Below are 19,804 nucleotides of genomic sequence, written 5' to 3' on the forward strand. Positions count from 1 at the left end.
ATGCTCAATGAGTGAAGATGAGGTTATGTCAAACCCGGACAACCCCTTTAATTGGGGAGGCAGTGGGCATGCTCAGCAACCACTTCAATCACACAGGATTTGTGATCCTGTGGATAGGGGATTAAAGGGATTATATGTTTAACTGATCTGATCTATCCTCTGGAGAAGACCACAGCGCTACTGCGAGTGCCGGTGCCTTCTCAAACAGCTGATCAGCGGGCGACCCTGGTTTTGGACCCCCATCATCTAGTAGAAAACCTCTTTAAATCTTGGAAGTGTTCACGCTGGAGGCCCACAGTAACTATATGTAAAGTCCCCCACCTATATTTTGTGGGACGGAAACCCCTACTTTCCTCAGAGCAGCCTTGCTATTACCGTATTTTTTGCTTTATAAGACGCACTTTTTTTCCTCCAAAGTGGAGGAAAAAAAGTCAGTGCGTCTTATAAACGAAAGGTGACCCCAAATGTGCAGGCTGCGGCACCTCAGGAGCCCTCACTAACTGCTCCTGAGCTGCCATGAAACTGTGGGCGGGCGGGAGGTAGGGCAGGCTGGCCTTCAGTGAAGCCTCCAGCCCGCACATACATTGCGGCACTAAGCAGCACCTTGGGCGGGCTGGTGGCTTCACTAACTGCTAAATGATGTCGGCAGCCCGTGCTTCAATTCATGCCGTTCGCTATCGTTGGGCGGGCTGGCGGCTTCTCTGTATGCGCTGTACTGCCGCCAGCCCGCACGTCCTTCACTCACCGCAGCAGGAGGATCCACTTCTCTGTGCTGCCTGGCCATCCAGCTGATTGGTGGTGAGCGCTTCCTGCTCCCCCCCCCTCCACCATTCAGCTCCCTACATTTCTCTCGCCATATGAGCTCTCCCCTGTCCTGGTACCGTAGATTGCTGCCTAAGTCCCTTGGTGAGGACAGCTCAGGGGCAATATATGGTACCCTAATGAAAAATGTGTGCCAAATATGACTATAACCCCCCTCGTCCATCGGAATCCACCCATGTTCTGCAGTAGATGGGTGGATTCCTATGGATGAGGGGGGTTATAGTCATATTTAATATAGACACATGCCAATTACAGAACAGTCCCTGGACAGTGTTTTTTTAAAATATGACTATAACCCCCCTCATCCATAGGAATCCACCCATCTATTGCCGTACATGGGTGCATTCCTATGGATGAGGGGGTTTATATGGTAGTCATATGTTACCATAAGCTAATACTGGTACAGTCCCTGGACAGTGTTTATATTTAATGTGACTATAACTCCCCTCATCCTTAAGAATACACCATTGTACAGTACATCAGTGTATTTTTTAGGATGATTGGGGTTATAATCACATAATCCACTGATATGCTCAGCTAGTGTCCCCATGACTATGAAGGGGACAATGCTGACTGTACTTTTTATTACTGTATTTTGTTGTAGAAAACTACCGTACTATAGTCTGCTGCTGCATCCAAGTTTAATAAGTTGTCAGCAGAAAAGGCTTTCATATAAGATCCCTTTTAAACTGGAGGTGATAAAATACGGCAAAGAACATGGAAACATGGCTGCTGAGAGACATTTCGGGCTGCCTCCAACAGAAAAAGTGATACGGGAGTGGAGGAAACGGGAGGATCAGCTGCAAAAAGCAGATAAAAGCAAACACTCTTTTCGTGGGCGTACTGCAAAATGGCCCAGATCACATGTCCCAGAAACACTGGCTTCTCTGTATCTACAAAAGGGATCCTATATGAAGCCAAGCGTCTAGCTGCAGAGAAAGGCATTGATGAGCTCACTGGATCCCCATCATGGTGCTACAGATTCATGAGGAGATGTGGCCTTGCGATGCGCACCAAAACTAGAATTGGGCAAAAAATGACAAAAGAACATGAGTCCAAGATTCTTTCTTTTCACAAATATGTGCTGAATGCAAGAAAGAAAAAATGCTATGAAATAGACCAGATTTGGGAATATGGATGAAGTCTCATTAACCTTTGATGTGAGAGGCGCAAAAACCGTAACGGTGAAGACCTCAGGACACGGAAAAACCCATCACACGGTTGTGTTGTCAAACTGCCACCAATTCACTAATTTTCAAGAGGAAGAACATGCCAAAAGAGGCGATTCCAAGAGGCGTAATTGTGCATGTACACAACAAAGGGTGGATGGATGAGAATGACATGAGACTATGGGTCGGCAAAGTGTGGTCCAAACGCCCTGGAGGGCTTCTGAAGAACCGGACCTACTTGTGCTTGACCAGTTTAGGGCACATATCGGTGAACCCAGGATTTGAACACTCATCTAGCGGTCATTCCTGGGGGGACTTACCAGCCAACTGCAGCCTTTTAAGGTTTTTATGCGAGAGGCGTGGAATAAGTGGATGGCTGCTGGGAATCGCAGTGGACGGATGAAAAGGCCCACTATCACCCAAGTCTGCGAGTGGGTGAAGTCTTCATGGCAGTCAGTGAAGGATGAAACTATTCTAAAATCCTTAAAAAAAAAAAAAAAAAAGTGGCATCAGTAATGGCCTGGACGGTTCTGAGGATGGTGTCCTGTATGAAGACACCAGTGACGGTGATGCCACTGAGCTTGAGTTCGGACAGTAGTGAGGACTTTTTGGGGGTTTCCAGATGACTAGAGGAGTATTGTCCTAAATCTTTCCGTTAATTACAGTAATAATGTTTCCAAATGCTGCTATTGGCTGTTTGGTAATGTCTACACATTACATGTTATTTTATTTAAATGTTTTAGCCCACCTTTTAGTTCAAATCCCCCCCCCCCCCCCATTTTACTTCTCTGAAAACTAGGTGCGTCTTATAAAGCGAAAAATACGGTATATTTTGTGGGAAGGAAACCCCTACTTTCCTCAGAGCAGCCCTGCTATAACATCCTTTTATATTTGGATTAACCCACATTTGCCATGTTGATGACCTCTGCAGGTTATTTGTAGGTACTGCACTCGCTTGCAAACACATTTCCCTTGTGAGAGAAACTGAGCACCTGCTGCCAGGTTTCCCAATAGATTACAGCAGATCCCTGGGGCAATTTGTGAACTTTTTTTTTTTTTCTTTAGTGTACTCTTTTTAACCCCTTTTAAAGAACGACATGACTTATTTTTATAGTGTTTTATATGTTTCTCCTCAGGTTATTGCAATATACTTTTGTCGGTGACATCTTCATGATCCCTGATGATCCACTGGGACGACACGGCCCAAAGCTGGATGATTTTCTCCACCAGAAGCCTGAGCGCAGGTGAGGAAGACGTCATGTCGGGTTTTTGGGAGTTCTGTTCTCTCCATTTATAGACTAAACTTGGCAAAAAAAAAAAAGAGGGCAGGGAGGCGGTTTTAAAAATGTCTCCATATGTATGTCATACAGAGATGAATTTGATTTTTTCAGAAGGATGTGCAGGCAGAGAAAGTAATTACTGATGACCCCCAGTGCAGTTACAGCGTGGACAAGCAGGACGCCCCAGTCTTCTCTATATATACGTGTCTGTCTTATTTTATATAAAATAATAAATTTTAATAATTCAACTTTTCTTTTTTCTTTTTTTTTGGCTAGAGTATATTTCTACCCTTCAGTCAGCTCAGAGCTTTCTGTGAACCGGACTGCCCACATTTTTGGGACGACTGACTGTAAACATTGCAATTGTGAGGAACACGTTTAGAGGGAGGGAGAGTTAAGAATTGCAGTAAAAGTTTCAGACTGGGAAGGAACTAGGTGTGTTCATTCTGGAATTCCTGATTCATAATTATTATTCCAGAACTAGAATAAACCATGACACAGGAGGTTTAAAGGGGTTTGCCAGGGAAATATTAGAAAAAAAAACTGCCACAAAGGGTTAAAAACTTTCCCTCTTACATTCCTCTGTCGCTGCATTCCATTGTACATACAGAGGGGTTCTCAACTCTGGCACATAAAACGGGCGATCCAGGATGTCTGTATTCCTAATAGGGCATATAGAAAGTTATTGTCTTCATAAGTCAACCCCTTTAACCACCTAACTGTTCTGCCTGAGCTCAGCTCGGGAAGAAAGAGGAGGGGGCAGGGCTGCTTTAGATGCTGATATCTCCTCAAGGGTAGCAGAAGCCTGGTCGAGTCGTAAAAACTTGCTTTTACTTTCACTTTCAGCTGCATTAACAGCATCCCGATTTCTAACAGTGATATCTTGCCATGTAATGAAGATATTGCTGTCATTCTGGCATTGTTTGAAAGCTTGGAATGCCAGTTTTCAAACAATACTGGTTGTACAAACCAGAGATATGAGCAGCTAAAGCAGCCACCCCCTCCCCTTCAGTCCGCAGAGCTGACGGCCAGCAGGAGGAAAGGGAAAAATATATAGAAACTAGACATTAAGCCCGTTACAATAACAGGCGCCAGAACAGTAGTGCATAAACATTAATAGGAAAAGTCTATATTAAATGGCAAGAGAACTTGACCACACTGACTGGTGGCTGAGACTGGGGCCTGTGGCTGGTGGCTGAGACTGGCGGCTGTTTTTTGTGATGTAAGGTGATAAAAAAATGTCTTTTTTGGCACATTTTTTTTTTAGTTTTTACGGCGTTCACCAGATGGGTTGGATCACATACTATTTTTTATAGAGCAGGTTGTTACGGACACAGTGATACCTAATACAGTCAGGTCCATAAATATTGGGACATCGACACAATTCTAACATTTTTGGCTCTATTCACCACCACAATGGATTGTAAATGAAACAAACAAGATGTGCTTTACCTGCAGACTGTCAGCTTTAATTTGAGGCATTTACATCCAAATCAGGTGAACGGTGCAGGAATTACAACAGTTTGCATATGTGCCTCCCACTTGTTAAGGGTCCAAAAGTAATTTTTGGGGACCCAGACCCACTTGGTTCTTGAAGATCCAGTGGGTCTGATGGCTTACAATACACTGCAGTACACTATATAGTGTGCTGCAGTGTATTGAACTCGCACTAAGCCTGGCTAGCCTGGCAGCAGGAGCCTGATCAGGCTTGGGGTACTTTCACACTAGAGTTTTTATTTTCTGGCACCGAGTTCTGTCCTAGGGGCTTAATACCAGAAAAGAACTGATCATTTTTATCCCCATGCATTCTGAATGGAGATAAATCCGTTCAGGATGTCATCAGTTCAGTCACTGAACGGCGTTTTGGACGGAGGAAATACCGCAGCATGCTGCGGTATTACCTCCATCCAAAATTCCGGATCAGTTACATTAAAATGTATTAGTGCTGGATCCAGCATTAAAAATACTGCAATGCCGGGATCCGGGGTCCTGCAAAATGGAAAAAAAAAAAATGTATAACTGATCAGTTTCTCCGGATAACATACGGAGAGACGGATTCATTCTTGCAATGCATTTGTAAGACTGATCCGGATCCGTCTACAAATGCTCTCCGTTTGCATGCAAATTGCCTGATCCGGCAGGCAGTTCCGGCGACGGAACTGCTTGCCGGATCACTCTGCCGCAAGTGTGAAAGTACCCTTAGATATACCAGAGCAAGTCGGATGCCTGTGAAGGCGTCTGCTTGCCATGGTAAGCATCGGGACGCTGCCACAGCGCAGCGGTCTGATGAGGGAGGGAGCTCCCTCCCTCGGTTTACCCTTCAAGCATCGGGCTGCTGCCACAGCAGAGCAGCGGCCCGATGCTTAGCCCCTCCATACAGCGGTTCCTAAGGACCATGGCATGGAAGGGGTTAAACGGCTGCCATCAGTGCCAGCACCGATGTCAACCGTTTTAAACAGAGTGTTAGCTGGACATTAAAGCTAACACTCTGCCTGCTGCGCGTTCTGCTATCTTGAAAGGGGGGGCAGGGGTGTTGTGTGCGGGGGGGGCATTTAACCCTTCAAGCATCGGGCTGCTGCCAGGCTCAGGACCACGGCATGGAAAGGGTAAACTGCTGACATCTGTGCCGTTTCAAGCAGAGTGTTAGTTGGACATTACAGCTAACACTCTGCTCGCTGCCGCTCTGCCATCCTGAAAGGAGGGGGGGGGGGGTTGCTGCGCGCTCTGCATCTCCTACGCTCAGCGTCCCGATGGGGGAGTGAGGGAGCTCCCTCAGTTTACCCTTCAAGCATCGGACCGATGCCACAGCAGAGCAGCGGCCCGGTGCTTAGCCCCTCCATAATGGATATTACAGCTAACACACTGCCTGCTGCCGCTTTGCCATCCTGAAAGGGGGAAGGGGGGGGGGGGGGGAAACTTGTGTGGAGCGATGGAAAACTGGTGACGCACACGGACACAGCGCACTCACACAGGGATTTTTTTATATTATATGTGACATTATAATCACTGTACAGACCCACATAATAAAATTGTTATTTTTACCACACAGTGAATTAAATAATGTAAAAATTTCTTTTTTTAAAAAAAATCTTTCTCCCCAACAATAAAATAAGAAGTTATTTAATACACTATATCACTATATATACCCCCAAAATGGTTCCTAAAAAAAAAACCTACAACTAATCCCGCAAAATAAAATTAAATATAGAAGAAATTAAAAAGTTATGACTGCTAGAACACACAAGATTTACTGCAGACCCACATAAAAAAAAAAAAGTGACATTTTTGGGAGGGTTTTTCCAATTTTAACGGGGATAGGGATGAGCGAACTGGTGTTTTACAAGTTCAAGTTCAGTTTTATTACAATTCCAATATGGATTCTGTTACCACGGACCATAACGGAACTCTATGACGGAATGTCTTTTAAAGAGGCATTCCGTTATGCATTCCATCATAATAGAAGTCTATGGCCAGCATAACGGATCCGTCTGGTTTCTGTTATGCAGGATCTGTTATGCGGCCCATAGGCTTCTTAAAGGCATTGAGTCATAGAATTGTTATGGCCCGTGGTAACGGAATCCATATCTGGATTGTAATAAAACTCAAACTTGTAAAACACAAGTTCGCTCATTCCTAAACAGGACCGCTAGGATGTTAAGAAGCAGGGGAAATGATGTAATTTTGCATATGCAATATGGCAGAATATGTTTTTATTGGAGGATGTGTACATCTTATATTACTGTCATATGTGAAGTGAGGATGGCACAGCAACAAACTATGGCTTAAAGGGATTCTGTCACCTCGTTTTAGGTCATAGAGCTGCGGACATGCACGGCTAGATCGCCGCTAGCATGTCCGCAATATACCGGTCCTATAGGGCGGGCTGTGTGCTTTTATTGTGCTTAAAAAAAGATTATATATATATATATATATAATATATATATATAAATGAACTCCGCGGCACATCCAAGTCGTGAAAAAGTAAAAGACATTTTAATCACCAAACATGCGACGTTTCAATCCTCTCAATGGGATTTTTCTCAAGCAATGACTTGAGAAAAATCCCATTGAGAGGATTGAAACGTCGCATGTTTGGTGATTAAAATTTCTTTAACTTTTTCACGACTTGGATGTGCCGCGGAGTTCATTTTTTTTATACCGTTTGGAGGTGGATCGCCGACTCAGCCGCTGGCACTCCGCCAGTACTATTCTGATAGTGGTGCTGCCCACATTCCTTGATTTTTTTTTTTTAAATATATATATATATATATATATATATATATATATATATATATATATATATATCTATATATCTATATATATCTATATATATATATCTCTATCTCTATCTCTATCCCTGGTAAGGTGCCCAAGGGGCTGTACTAACCACATTGGTGCCCAGCCACGCCACCTGTGAAGGAGCCCAGCACCGCCTGCGTCTTCCATATCTTATCCTAGCTCACAGTTAGATCGCCGTAATCTTGCGATGCGTGAGCTCGCGCATGTGCAGTTCCTTCTCTGAGGCTGATGCCAGCACAGGGAAGAAAGACAATACCGGCACTGCGCATGCACGAGCTCTCATCGCGAGATTACGGCGATCTAACTGTGAGCTAGGAGCAGATTCGGAGGACGCAGGCGGTGCTGGGCTCCTTCACAGGGTGGTGTGGCTGGGCACCAAGAAGGCTAGTACAGCTCCTTTGGCACCTTACCAGGGTCATTTACATATATCAAAAGCACACAGCCCTATAGGACAGGTATATTGCGGACATGCTATCGTCGATCTAGCCGTGCATTTTCGCAGCTCTATAACCTAAAACGAGGTGACAGAATCCCTTTAACTGACCAATTTATGGCACAGTATTTCTTTTTCTCTCTGTTAGGCCCCTTTCACACGGGCGAGTATTCTGTGCAGATGTGATGCGTGTATTGAACGCATTGCACCCGCACTGAATCCCGACCCATTCATTTCTATGGGGCTGTTCACATGAGCGGTGATTTTCATGCATCACTTATGCGTTGCGTGAAAATCGCAGCAAGCTCTAATAGTGCGTTTTTCACGTAACGCAGGCCCCATAGAAATGAATGGGGTTGCGTTAAAATCACAAGCATCCGCAAGCAAGTGCGGATGCGGTGCGTTTTTTTAAAATTTATTTTATTTTTTATTTTTTTTCACGCACGGTTGCTAGGAGACGCTCGGAATGAGACCCGATCTTTATTATTTTCCCTTATAACATGGTTATAAGGGAAAATAATAGCATTCTGAATACAGAATGCATAGTAAAATAGCGCTGGAGGGGTTAAAAAATAAATAAATAATTTAACTCCCCTTAATCCACTTGCTCGCGCAGCCTGGCATTTCCTTCTGTCTGTCTTCTGTGCTGTGTGGCTGAACAGGACCTGTGGTGATGTCACTTCGGTCATCACATGATCCATCACCATGGTAAAAGATCATGTGATGACCGGAGTGACGTCACCACAGGTCCTGTTCATCCACACGGCACAGAAGAGATGCCGGCTGCGCGATCAAGTGGACTAAGGTGAGTTAAATTATTATTTAAAATTGCGCGTGTTCCCGCAACGCCTGTCTGAAAGAGGCCTTACAGTAAAGTTTCTACATTGTAACAGCATTTTGCAATTTTCTCCTGGACAAATTTTTCCACAACAAGAAATGTATTAACTGTTTTAATCAATGCAGATGTCAGCCATCCGGTGTACACATCCATAGGACTGCCTGTGCAGAATCACAACCATAATGGAAAATCCATGTCACCAGTACATTCTCAATGGGGTAACACTGGTAAAAGGACTCGGGAATCTTAGTTGACAGTAAACTTTATCTGTACAACTAGTGTCGGGCAGCTGCTGCCAAGGCTAATAAGATCATAGATGCCTGTGTTGTGCTTCCGTTCCGGATACAGAATGCCCACGGAATGGCGCCCGTGTATGGCGGATCCGCAATATGGCCACGGGGCGCACACATTCGTGTGCAAGAGGCCTAAAAGAGAACAGGAGCCTGGATACCCCTCCTGGAGTGTAATAATATTACAGGTTAAAGTTACTAGGTGCGGGTCCAGGGAATTATTCACAGTACCAGATTTTTTACTTATTTATTTTTTCTCTAAAATGAGAAAAATAGTTTCCTACTTTATGGGGGTTCTGTCTTCCTCAGGGTATTAGGCTGCACTGGATGTACGGATGTCCTTTACTGTGTGTATTTGGGACCTTTTGCACTAATATTCCACATGTATTACCTGTTTGTTCTCTCTCCTTTTCTCAGACCTCACCCTCCCACCCCTCGTCCATCGGACAGCGGAGTGTTTTTCCCCAGCCATGACACCTCTGTTTCTGGGATGTTCCCAACTGTCACCAATCACACACCACATCCCACAACTTTCCTAAACAAAGCCCCTGTATCCCGTCCAGCCTTCCAGAACCAGCTGCGCCCGGCGGCCGTCACCCCCCATCAGAGGACTTATCATGAGACTTTATCACTACAAGTAGACCTCTTAAGAATATTTCCTGAATCCCAACAGAGGGAGAAAATCAACCAGGTCCTGTCTGAGCATCCTTACATGCGGGACCTCAATGCCTTGTCAGCAATGATCCTGGACTGAGCTCCTCTTCGCTCTTTCGCCAAGCTGTTTTATTTAACCCCCTTTGTTGTCATTTGTGCGTCAGATCCGCCACTGGTGGAATCGTATTTTTTCTTGTACTAATGTTCATCGCTAGATAGAACGAAGAAATGGATAGGCTGTTCAGCTGCCGCGAGAGCTGTACATATTAACAGGAGCATGAACAAAAAGCTATAGAAAGTAGATATATATTTATGTATTATTTTTATATATATCTATATCTCAGGTCTGAGCCGTTATTGCCCGGGGAGGAAGGGAGGCTGGAAAAGAATACAATCCTAAAAAAACGTTTGCAAACAATAACTTTAAAAGATAAAACCAGTGGGGTACTGGTGCAGCCACTATACAGCAACCCTGAACTGGGAATGTGGGGTGACACTGACTGAATTGGGAATCTCTGCTCATCAGATTGCTTCCTCCCAGTTCAGGATGCTGGAAAGGACTGGCTGCGATGCAGAGAGCGATGCGTTAAAGGGAACCTGTCACCAGTTACCTGTGTGCACAGACCCATAGCTCTGGTTCACCTGATGCTGCTTTTTTTTTTTTTGATCTGAGACTCCGTTCCCAACTTATGCAGCTTTTTCCTAATATGCAGATTAGGCCTTTGGTGCAACGAGGGCATCACCGTTGCTCTGATTTCACCCAAACTCAGCTCATTTCTGTGGCCAGCCCCTCCCTCACAGCAAAAGCAAAGGCTGGCCACAGAAAAGAGCGGAGCTTGAATGAAATGAGAGCAACGGTGACACCCTCATTGCACCAAAGGCTTAATTTGCTTAGTAGGAAAACGTATCGTAACTCTGGAACGGAGCCTCGGATCAACAAAGGAAAAACAGCTACGCAAATGTCTACGCAAACAGTTGGATGGGAAGGTTGCTGGTGACAGATTCCCTTTAAGCAGGCTTCCCTCCCAATGCTATGAGTAAATCATCAGATGAATTTGGTATGCAGCCCCCCTGCACAGTGTAGTCACAGCACTTCGCACCCACTGATTTAGCCTTCATTTTTCTGACCGATAAGAAGCTTGTAGCTGCGACTTTCCTTGACACTAAGCTGATGATAGGAAGGTGGTCTTGCTGCTGGGGCTCCCATTGCTAGGAGAGGAGGGCAGTAAACATTAAATTCCGATGGAGGAAAGGGGGGTCCTGTTTACGGGCTCCCCCAATATGTCGTATGGAAAGGGCTGTCTAAAGTTAGTAGTTGCCAGTTGCACAACAGTTTTGCTTTAGGTTTTATTGAGGAAATGTTGATCCAGAATACCCCCAAAATGTACCCCCCAAATCAGAGGGTTCATTATGTACAGATTTAGTTGTCATTTGAGTTCAGGCTTAGCACAAGGCTGGAGTTTTGGTCCATTTTCCACATATTTGTCAAAAGCTGGAGCGAAGAGAAAAACGTTCCCACTGTCGTCTGCTAGGATGTGAATATGTGGACGCACTGCGGCCATAGAGATACGCAATGGGGGAGAGCGGAAGATGTGCAGCTATGAGAAAAGGATCGCATCAGCGCATTATGTCGTTTTTTTTTTCTTGGCAGGTGCGGCCTCATGCACAGGACCGTATTTTTTGCAGATTGCACCCTGACCTCCATATATATTTTTTGCATCTTTGTGGCCATTCCGCAAATAGTACACCTCCTTTTCTTTTGTCTGTCACCCTTTTTATTGGTGGGAGCAAGAGAAATGCAGAATGCGCATGGAAGACATCTGTATTTTGCAGAGCCATGGTCGGCGGACTGAAATATGAACAGAGCTTGAGTTTATCATTCTGAGTGCATATAAAAGGACAATACCTGACATATAATGTATTAAAGGGGAGGTGTCATTGTGCTTTACCCCCATAAACTGCTGCAATGGCCTGATGGGTGGAACGATGCTGATTCTGAGGGTGTGATTTGTAGTTTTCTCCTGAAGTCGGCCTGCGTAGGGTCTGTGTGCGCTCAAGCACTAGAAGTCCTCTCCATAGTATCACCGGCTTAGTGGTCCCGGATATATCTTAGCACAGGCATGCTGAACCTGCGGCCCTCCAGCTGTTGCAAAACTACAACTCCCATCAAGCCCGAACAGCCTACAGCAGGGCATTGTGGGGGTTGTTGTTTTACAACAGCTGGAGGGCCGCAGGTTGAGCATGCCTGTCTTAGCAGATAGAACATTGACCTGTTGCGGGGAAATGCATCAAATGGCATAATCGGAATTGGCGTCTTTTTAACTGTCCAAATGTTTGGGGGGGTAAAATGTTGTGATCCCCTTACATGAGGTGCTGAAATACAGTGGTCCCTCAGGTTACAATATTAATTGGTTCCAGGACGACCATTGTATGTTGAAACCATTGTAACTTGAGTGATTGGTTCCAAAGCCCCAAAATGTTATCTGAGATAAGAGAAAATGAAATGTAAGAAAAAGAAGCAGATAACTAAGGCTACTTTCACACTAGCGTTTTTATTTTCAGGTATTGAGTCATAGGGTGTCAATACCGGAAAAAAACGCTTCTGTTTTGTCCCCATTCATTGTCAATGGGGACAAAACGTAACTGAACAGAACAGAGTGCTCCAAAATGCGTTCCGTTTGGTTGCATTCCCAGGAGAGCATACCACAGCATGTTTTAGTCTTCTTTCCGTCATAGGATGCGGAGCAAAACGGATGCGTCATGACCCACAATGCAAGTCAATGGGTCGTCCCCCAGTAACTTAATGGACTTTGTGACGGATCCATCTTGGGTATGTTAAAGATAATACAACCGGATCCATTCATAACAGATGCAGGCGGTTGTATTATCCGTAACGGAAGTGTTTTCGCTGAACCCTGTCGGAATCTGCAAAAACGCTAGTGTGAAAGTAGCCTAAGGGCTCATGCACACGACCGTCGTTGTTTTGCAGTCCGTTTTTCATGGATCCGTTGTTTCGTATCTGAGGTTTTTTTTTCTCTCTGATTTAAGTCCTCTTCCGTTCCTTTCCACAAAACATATAGGCATGGTTTCCGTATGAGATAAGTTTTTTTGGGTCAGAAACCGTAACTTATTAATCACCAAACACATGAGCAATATGGGCTGGGCATAGCATTTCTACAGTATGGATCCGCGAAATACGGATGACATTCAGATGTGTTCCGTATTTTTTTCAAACCCATTGACTTGAATGGGTCCTCGGACCGTGATTTGCGGACAATAATAGGACATGCTTTACATTTTTGTGGGACGGAAATACGGAAACTGAATGCACACAGAGTACCTTCCGTTGTTTTTGCAGATCTATTGAAGTGAATGGCTCCGCATACGGTCCGCAAAAAAACTGGAATGGAAGCGAAGGGAAAATACGTTTGTGTGCATGAGCTCTAAGGCATTCTTAATACAGAATGCTTACTAAAATGTGGCTTGAAGGGTTAAAAAAAAACAAAAAACTCACCTCATCGTCTTCTTGCTTCTTCTTTCAGGACCTGCAAAAGGACCTTTGATGACGTAATCACGCTCACCGCGTGGTGACATCAGCGCAGGTCCTGCTGAATGAACATAGAAGGATCTTCATTCAGCAGGACCTGCGCTGACGTCACTGCGCTTGCCACGCGGTGAGCGTGATTACGTCATCAAAGGTCCTTTTGCAGGTCCTAAAAGAAGAAGCAAGAAGACGATGCCGGCTGCACGAACAAGTGGATGAGGTGAGTTATTCTTTTTTTTAACCCCTCAATCCACATTTTAGTAAGTATTCTGTATTCAGAATGCTATTATTTTCCTTTATAACCATGTTATAAGGGAAAATAATAAAATCTACAGAACACCGATCCCAAGCCCGAACTTCAGTGAAGTCTGGTCTGGGTACCACATTCATTATTTTTTTTTTCACGCACGTGCAAAACGCATTGCACCCGCACGGAATTTTACCAAAGAAGTGGCCTTGATTGGTTGGATCTAAAAAATATTGTATCCTGAGGGAGCCACATTATGTTTTATTTTTTCTTTTTTTTTTTTAAGCGAGGTGTAGTCCTTTGATAATCTACCTAGATTTTATGTTAACCCTTCCTCTGGATGCAGGCAGCAGTGTAAAGAATGAGGGGTTAATCTTGGGTTGCCATGGTGACATCCATGGGCTTCTATAACTGTTTTTGTTTTACTTGTTAGAAAGAAACCACCTCTCCATCCAAATGCCAAAAATGTAACTTGTATGTAAATGTAGCGCAGATTGTCTGCCCCCTGTATACATATATCCAGGGACATCTTTGTGAATTCACACGCTGCAGATTTGTTGCAACAGAACAGTCATTCCATCGATGTGAATGGGGCTGTATGTGCCGCAGGCGCATGCCTCCCTGCAACCCCCTTTCACATGAATGGCGCAGTCCCAGAAACTTCTGCAAAAAATCTGCTGCATGTGAATTCAGCCTAAAGAGATGCCGCATTCCAGCTGAAGAGAAATGTTCCTTCCCTGTAAGGCCTTATTCACATGGAGTGTTTGGCCAGTGATTGTGAACCAGGAGTGGAGGTTACACAGAGAGAAGGTAAAATGGAAAGTTTTGCAGCTGCTCTGTGTTTAGACCCCCTCCGAGGCTTGGGTCCGCATCCGAGCCGTGCTCCTTGCGGCCCGTATGCAGACCCATTCACTTCAGCAGGGCCGCAAAAGATGCGGACAGATTCGTACCTCCATTCCACGCCCCGCAAAAATAAAAACCAGAATATGTCCTCTTTTTGTCCGTGTCACTGACTAGGTTAGGACTGGTCTATTGAGAGCCAGACCTTCCGTTCCGCAAAATGCAGAACGCACGCCGCCGGTATCCGTGTTTTGCAGATCCGCGATTTGTGGACCGCATAACACGGTACAGCCGTGTGCATGTGGCCTTAGGCCTAAGTAGCGAGGGTTATGTCCATGGAGGATCTCCAATTGTTTCTGTGTTCAGGTTTTGTACATTTTTTTGGGGGTGTTTTAAAATAAAGAAGTTTATTTTTCATTAAACCTGACTTGTCCGATTTGATATTGATGAAATATATGATAGAAGTGCCTGGCAGGTGCGTTACCATCAGAAACATGGTGGCTACATCACTGAGGCCTCTTTCACACATCCGTGGACTGGCCACAGACCCTACAGGGAAATTCCCTGGTGGGCTAATGCCCAGGGGGCCGCCCGATCCCTCATCACGGCCACCGGCCAGATACATAACAATCTGATGCTTTCATCTTACTGTATGCACCTGGCCAGCAGCCGCCGGTTCCCCCCTGAACTGTATTACTGTCCTCTGTATAGTGATGGGGCAGTATTTGGTGCTGCACTGAGGTATTACTGACTCTGCCCATTTCTTTGTTGCCCCTGCCTCCTTGTATTGCCCTGCCTTCTGTCAATTTATGCTCACTACAACATGGGGCCACTTTATTTTCAGTCCACCGCTGCACCATCAGTGACTCACGTGACGGGTGTGTGCTATCTGTGGTCTTCATGCGCCGCTCACATATCCAGTCACTTTTTAATGTGTGTTCTCACACATCAGTGGTTTTCTATTTTTGACGCAAATAGGGGGTCATTTACAAAAAAAACAGCTTTCTACACCGGTCTTTTAGTCCCCAATTTTTCCGGCGGAAGATGCACCTTCAGCAGTCCATGCGCCCGGTGGTAAAAGTAGACCAACCTCTGGCTGGACTAGTTTTTCACCAACATGTACACTTTATTTCCCAGGGGTAAATGTGTCCGGGCCGAAGTCCCAGCCCCGCCACACTCCTATGTGTCCAACGTGGCGATAAAATGCCCATGAATTCAAAAAGTCACAAAATGGGGGTTGTTCAACACTTTTAGGCTCCATTCACACGTCCGCAATGTGTTTTGCGGATACACGGATCCGCAAAACACGTAAAACGGCAATGTGCGTTCCACATTTTGCGGACCGCACATTGCCAACATAATAGAATATGCCTGTTCTTGTCCGCAATTGCGGATAAGAATAGGACATGTTCTATTTTTTTGCGGAAACAGAAGCACGGATGCGGAAGTGCGGATCCGCAAATGTGGATGCGGACAGCACATTCCGTCCCCATAGAGAATGAATGGGTCCGCACCCTTTCCGCAAAATTGCGGAAAGGATGCGGACCCATTTTGCGGACGTGTGAATGGAGCCTAATGCCAAAAACATGTTTGTAAATGACCCTCCCTCCCCATGCTTTCACCCAATGAAGAAGTGTTTTCTCGTTTACCAGCACCGTTGCACACAGCGGTTATTGGGAACGATCATATATAATAATCGCCTTGTGTAAAGAGTCCTTGAGTTTGCACCACCTATTGGATTAATAAATCTAACCCCAATAGGCGGTAGATTAAGAGTGCCTTCCAAGTGGATTTTGGTGGAGAAAATGTGCCAAAAGCAAGAAAATAGCATAACACAATAGAAGCTATTAGAAAAGCAAAGTAATTTGTTCTGCCAGGCTTCACACGGGTGCAGGCTGTCTTGAAGAAATTCTTTCTGCATCAATGGCTGCACCAAATCCAGATCTAAAACCATGTGTTACTTGTGTTTTTGGCGCGGATTTGCTGCAGATCTCACCCTCGCATTGCAAAGAGTGAAATCTGCACAGAAGAACGTTTTTTTTGTTTTTTTTTCACGCATCAGTTCTGCGTTGCGTGAGAATCGCAGCATGTTCTATATTCTGCGTTTTTCACGCAACCCTGACCCCACCCATGGAAGCGAATGGGGCTTCAGTGAGAAACGCGTTGCATCTGGATGTAGTCTGGGTGCAATGTGTTTTTCACTGATGGTTGCTAGAATATGTTGTTTGTAAACCTTCATTTATTTATTTTTTTCACGCATCAAAACTGGTTGCACCTGCGAGGCCGGCCAAATGTCGCACACGGGTATCACTTGCGACATTTTTATGCCACAAAACTGGCGTTGGCATTCAGACGGCTGTGATGTGTCTGTATTACAGATGCAAATCCCGGCTGGACGGCTAGCCGCACACATGGATCTATTGTGGCTGTAATAGGGACACTGAATTGGAATGAATGAAATAATAGACTCTGTCGTCTTCTGCAAATACTTGCCCTGTGGATATGATTTTTATGAGTAAAGTTCCCAGACAGGTTTATCACGGCGGTCCTGACCTGGCAGTGACCGAGATCTGTCTGCGGCTGAGGGTAGAGAATACAGCAGCTGAAATTCCTCTGAAATGTAGGCTTATTATATCAGCGGATATTATGGGCATGATGCTTCCGGATACAACAGAGATGAATACGGGAAGGTTTTATATTTGCGCCTGCGGATCTGTGAAAAAGCTCCAGGGCAGAGTTTACAGACTGACGGCTTCTAACTTTGATCCTGGCTGCAGTAGTTTTTATCGTTTATGTACCAAAAGATGATGTAGCCCCCCTATCATGAGAAGCCACAAGTGCAAATCCTGTAGACAGTATTTCCGCCTATAGTAGTCAATGAAATGACAGCTCGGTGCAGGCTGCATTCACTGTGTATACAGCAAACATATCCAGAGGGCTTCATTCAAAAGGGGTCCTGTTGGTTTGTATAGGAAAGTGCTGCAAAAAGAGTATCCTGCACAATAATATACGTTTTGTTACAGCTGGATTCAGTGGACGACATATGCAATTGTACATATATAGGTGGGGAAATCTTCCTGATGAATGCTGTGCGCCCATACACTTTCAGCAGCTGACAGCCGAACTCCCCTATGTACATACTCTTCATTCAGCCAAGGGTGTATGTATGGGGAGAAAGGAGAAAGCCGCTGCCAGACATGTCGTCCTCTTGCAAAACAAAAGGATTGGATGTTGAAATTCAATGCACCCCAACATCAATTGTAGGGGAGAGTGGGGAGCTCCCCATACACATCATATGGTCGGCCGATTGTGCCAGGCTCCGCCGACGGTAGTCTAACATATCTGGGGGCCTTTAGGCTCTGGGCACGTCCACGTCAGCAGCCTCAGTTGCTATCATTTTTTTACAGGAAGGATATTAGTGTGGTATATAATATATACTATGGTTTGTACCAGTCTGGTTTACACATTCTATAATTTTTTTTAATAGTAGTATATAATATCTACTGCAGTCAGACTCAATGGCGGTGATTTTTTTAGTGCAATGCCCCCCCTTACTTCATCTGTCTGATAAGAGGAGTTGTCACTTATGTCATGTGCTGTAGGATTGGTCTCCATGACCTGTGTGTAATGCAATCAACTGTTTCACAAGCTCTTTTTCCATCTTCATACCCCTGGTAATACAGACAGAACAGATCCCGGACCTCAGCAAACCTCCTAATCCTTACCGGCAGCTGCCATTCCAATATCCCTGTAAGGAACTAGGGCAAGAACAGCGAGGAGGAGAAGCCACGCTACAATCCTCCCCCATCTTCCGTGTCATCTGGGAGGAAAGAATATTTGCAGGATTTTTTTAATATACTAAAAATCTGACTGAGATCTTTCTATTTCAGTGACGCCGTCTGCAGGATGTCGACCCAAGCCTGCACAGTTCTGGTTGGGTCGCCCATGCTTGGGTATGGTGGCGCAGGGTGTATACATCGTGGATTTGGATCAGGGTTTGTGCAGGCAGAAAATCCATGTAATTCAGTAACCACAAACTGGATAAAAAAAATCTCATCCACATTCAGCAAAAAATGTCTGTAACATAATCCGCACAAGAGTTGATTTGGCTATTTATTTTGTTGGTTTTGCACCAAATTTGCTGCCTTTTTACTATGAATTTGCCAACGATATCCTCACCATCTGCTGCAGATGCCAGGAATTTACGATGGCTTTTTTTTTTTTTTTTTTTGCTGCGGAAAATCCACAGTATTGATAACCTATCGTATCCTCAGGATAGGTTATCAATATCAGATAAGTGGGGGTCCTACACCCAGCACCTCCGCCGATCAGCAGGTTGAAGGGAAGGTCATGCTTCATGTGAGCGCTGCCTTGCATTATTGTTTACCTGCTCGCTGTTGACACCACCGTGGGGAGCAGTTTGCTGCTCCATTCACTTCTATGGGACGGCTCTGTAGTATACACTTATATAGAAATGAGCCATCCCATTGAAATGAATGGGACGGCTTGTAATTACACTGCTCACCGCTGGTAAACAGGGGAAGGCTGTGCTCGCACGGAACACGGCCTTCTCTTCAAACAGCTGATCAGTGGGGGTGCCGGACCCCCACCGATCTGATATTGATGACCTATCCTGAGGATCAGCTATCAATATTCAAATGCAGGCAGACCCCTTTAAGAATAGGGCTACACTGACGTGTTGCGTGACAGCAAGTCACAGAATAAAATCTGCATGGCTTGTCTCCAACTTGCTGTCGTACGTACCACTATTTTAGAACTGATTTGGCTGTAAAAATACAGTCAAGTCGCAGGCAACTCAAGTGTCGGACGTGACTTACATTGAAGACAATGGTGTAACAGTCGTGTGTGACCCGCGATACACAATCCCCCAGACCTGGATTTTTTGCGACTGTCGCATGTCGCACTGTGACACCATGGACAATCACTAGATCCAATGTCGCGTACATTTCTTGTTGTGTGACACATGTCGCGGTGTAGCCCTAGCTTAAGGGCTTGGTCTAAAACCTGCTACTCCCATGCCATGTTGGGAGTTGTAGTTTCACAACATTTGGAAAGCCATAGATTTCAGGGCACTGATTTAGTGATTTGCTTTATCAATCAAGAAGAGGTAGGTAGCAGATACTTTTATCACAGTGGTCTCCAACTGGTGCCCCTCCAGCTATTACTACAACTCCTATCAGGATGGAGACCACTGCCCTATCTGCATAGGTTAAATTAGATGTTCTGTCGTGATCACATCATGTTGTACACTCTGATGTCCACCATGGGGCGCTATAACTCCACACTGTAGGAAGAACTAGCAAGAGCTTACACTTACTAATGACCAGATGCATGACACCCATCACATCTGATCTGTGACCCGCATGA

At 45.0% G+C, this 19,804-nt stretch overlaps 1 protein-coding gene across 2 annotated transcripts in view; it reads left to right on the plus strand.

Moving 5' to 3' along the window:
* The window catches only part of LOC122920625 (NEDD4-binding protein 1-like), a 29,911-nt gene extending 19,419 nt beyond the window's left edge, over nt 1–10,492 (plus strand). Inside the window, exons 7-8 of one of the 2 annotated variants that reach the window (XM_044270281.1) lie at nt 3,128–3,235; nt 3,383–3,477. In XM_044270281.1, the coding sequence (XP_044126216.1) occupies nt 3,128–3,235; nt 3,383–3,407 (133 nt within the window). In that variant the 3' untranslated portion in view covers nt 3,408–3,477. Of the gene's footprint in view, nt 1–3,127; nt 3,236–3,382; nt 3,478–9,548 lie in introns of those variants that run through there. The other variant, XM_044270280.1, reaches the window with a different exon arrangement.
* Nucleotides 10,493–19,804: the final 9,312 nt, after the last annotated feature.

Source organism: Bufo gargarizans, chromosome 10 (genome assembly GCF_014858855.1).
Source record: "Bufo gargarizans isolate SCDJY-AF-19 chromosome 10, ASM1485885v1, whole genome shotgun sequence".
Taxonomy (NCBI): Eukaryota; Metazoa; Chordata; class Amphibia; order Anura; family Bufonidae; genus Bufo; species Bufo gargarizans.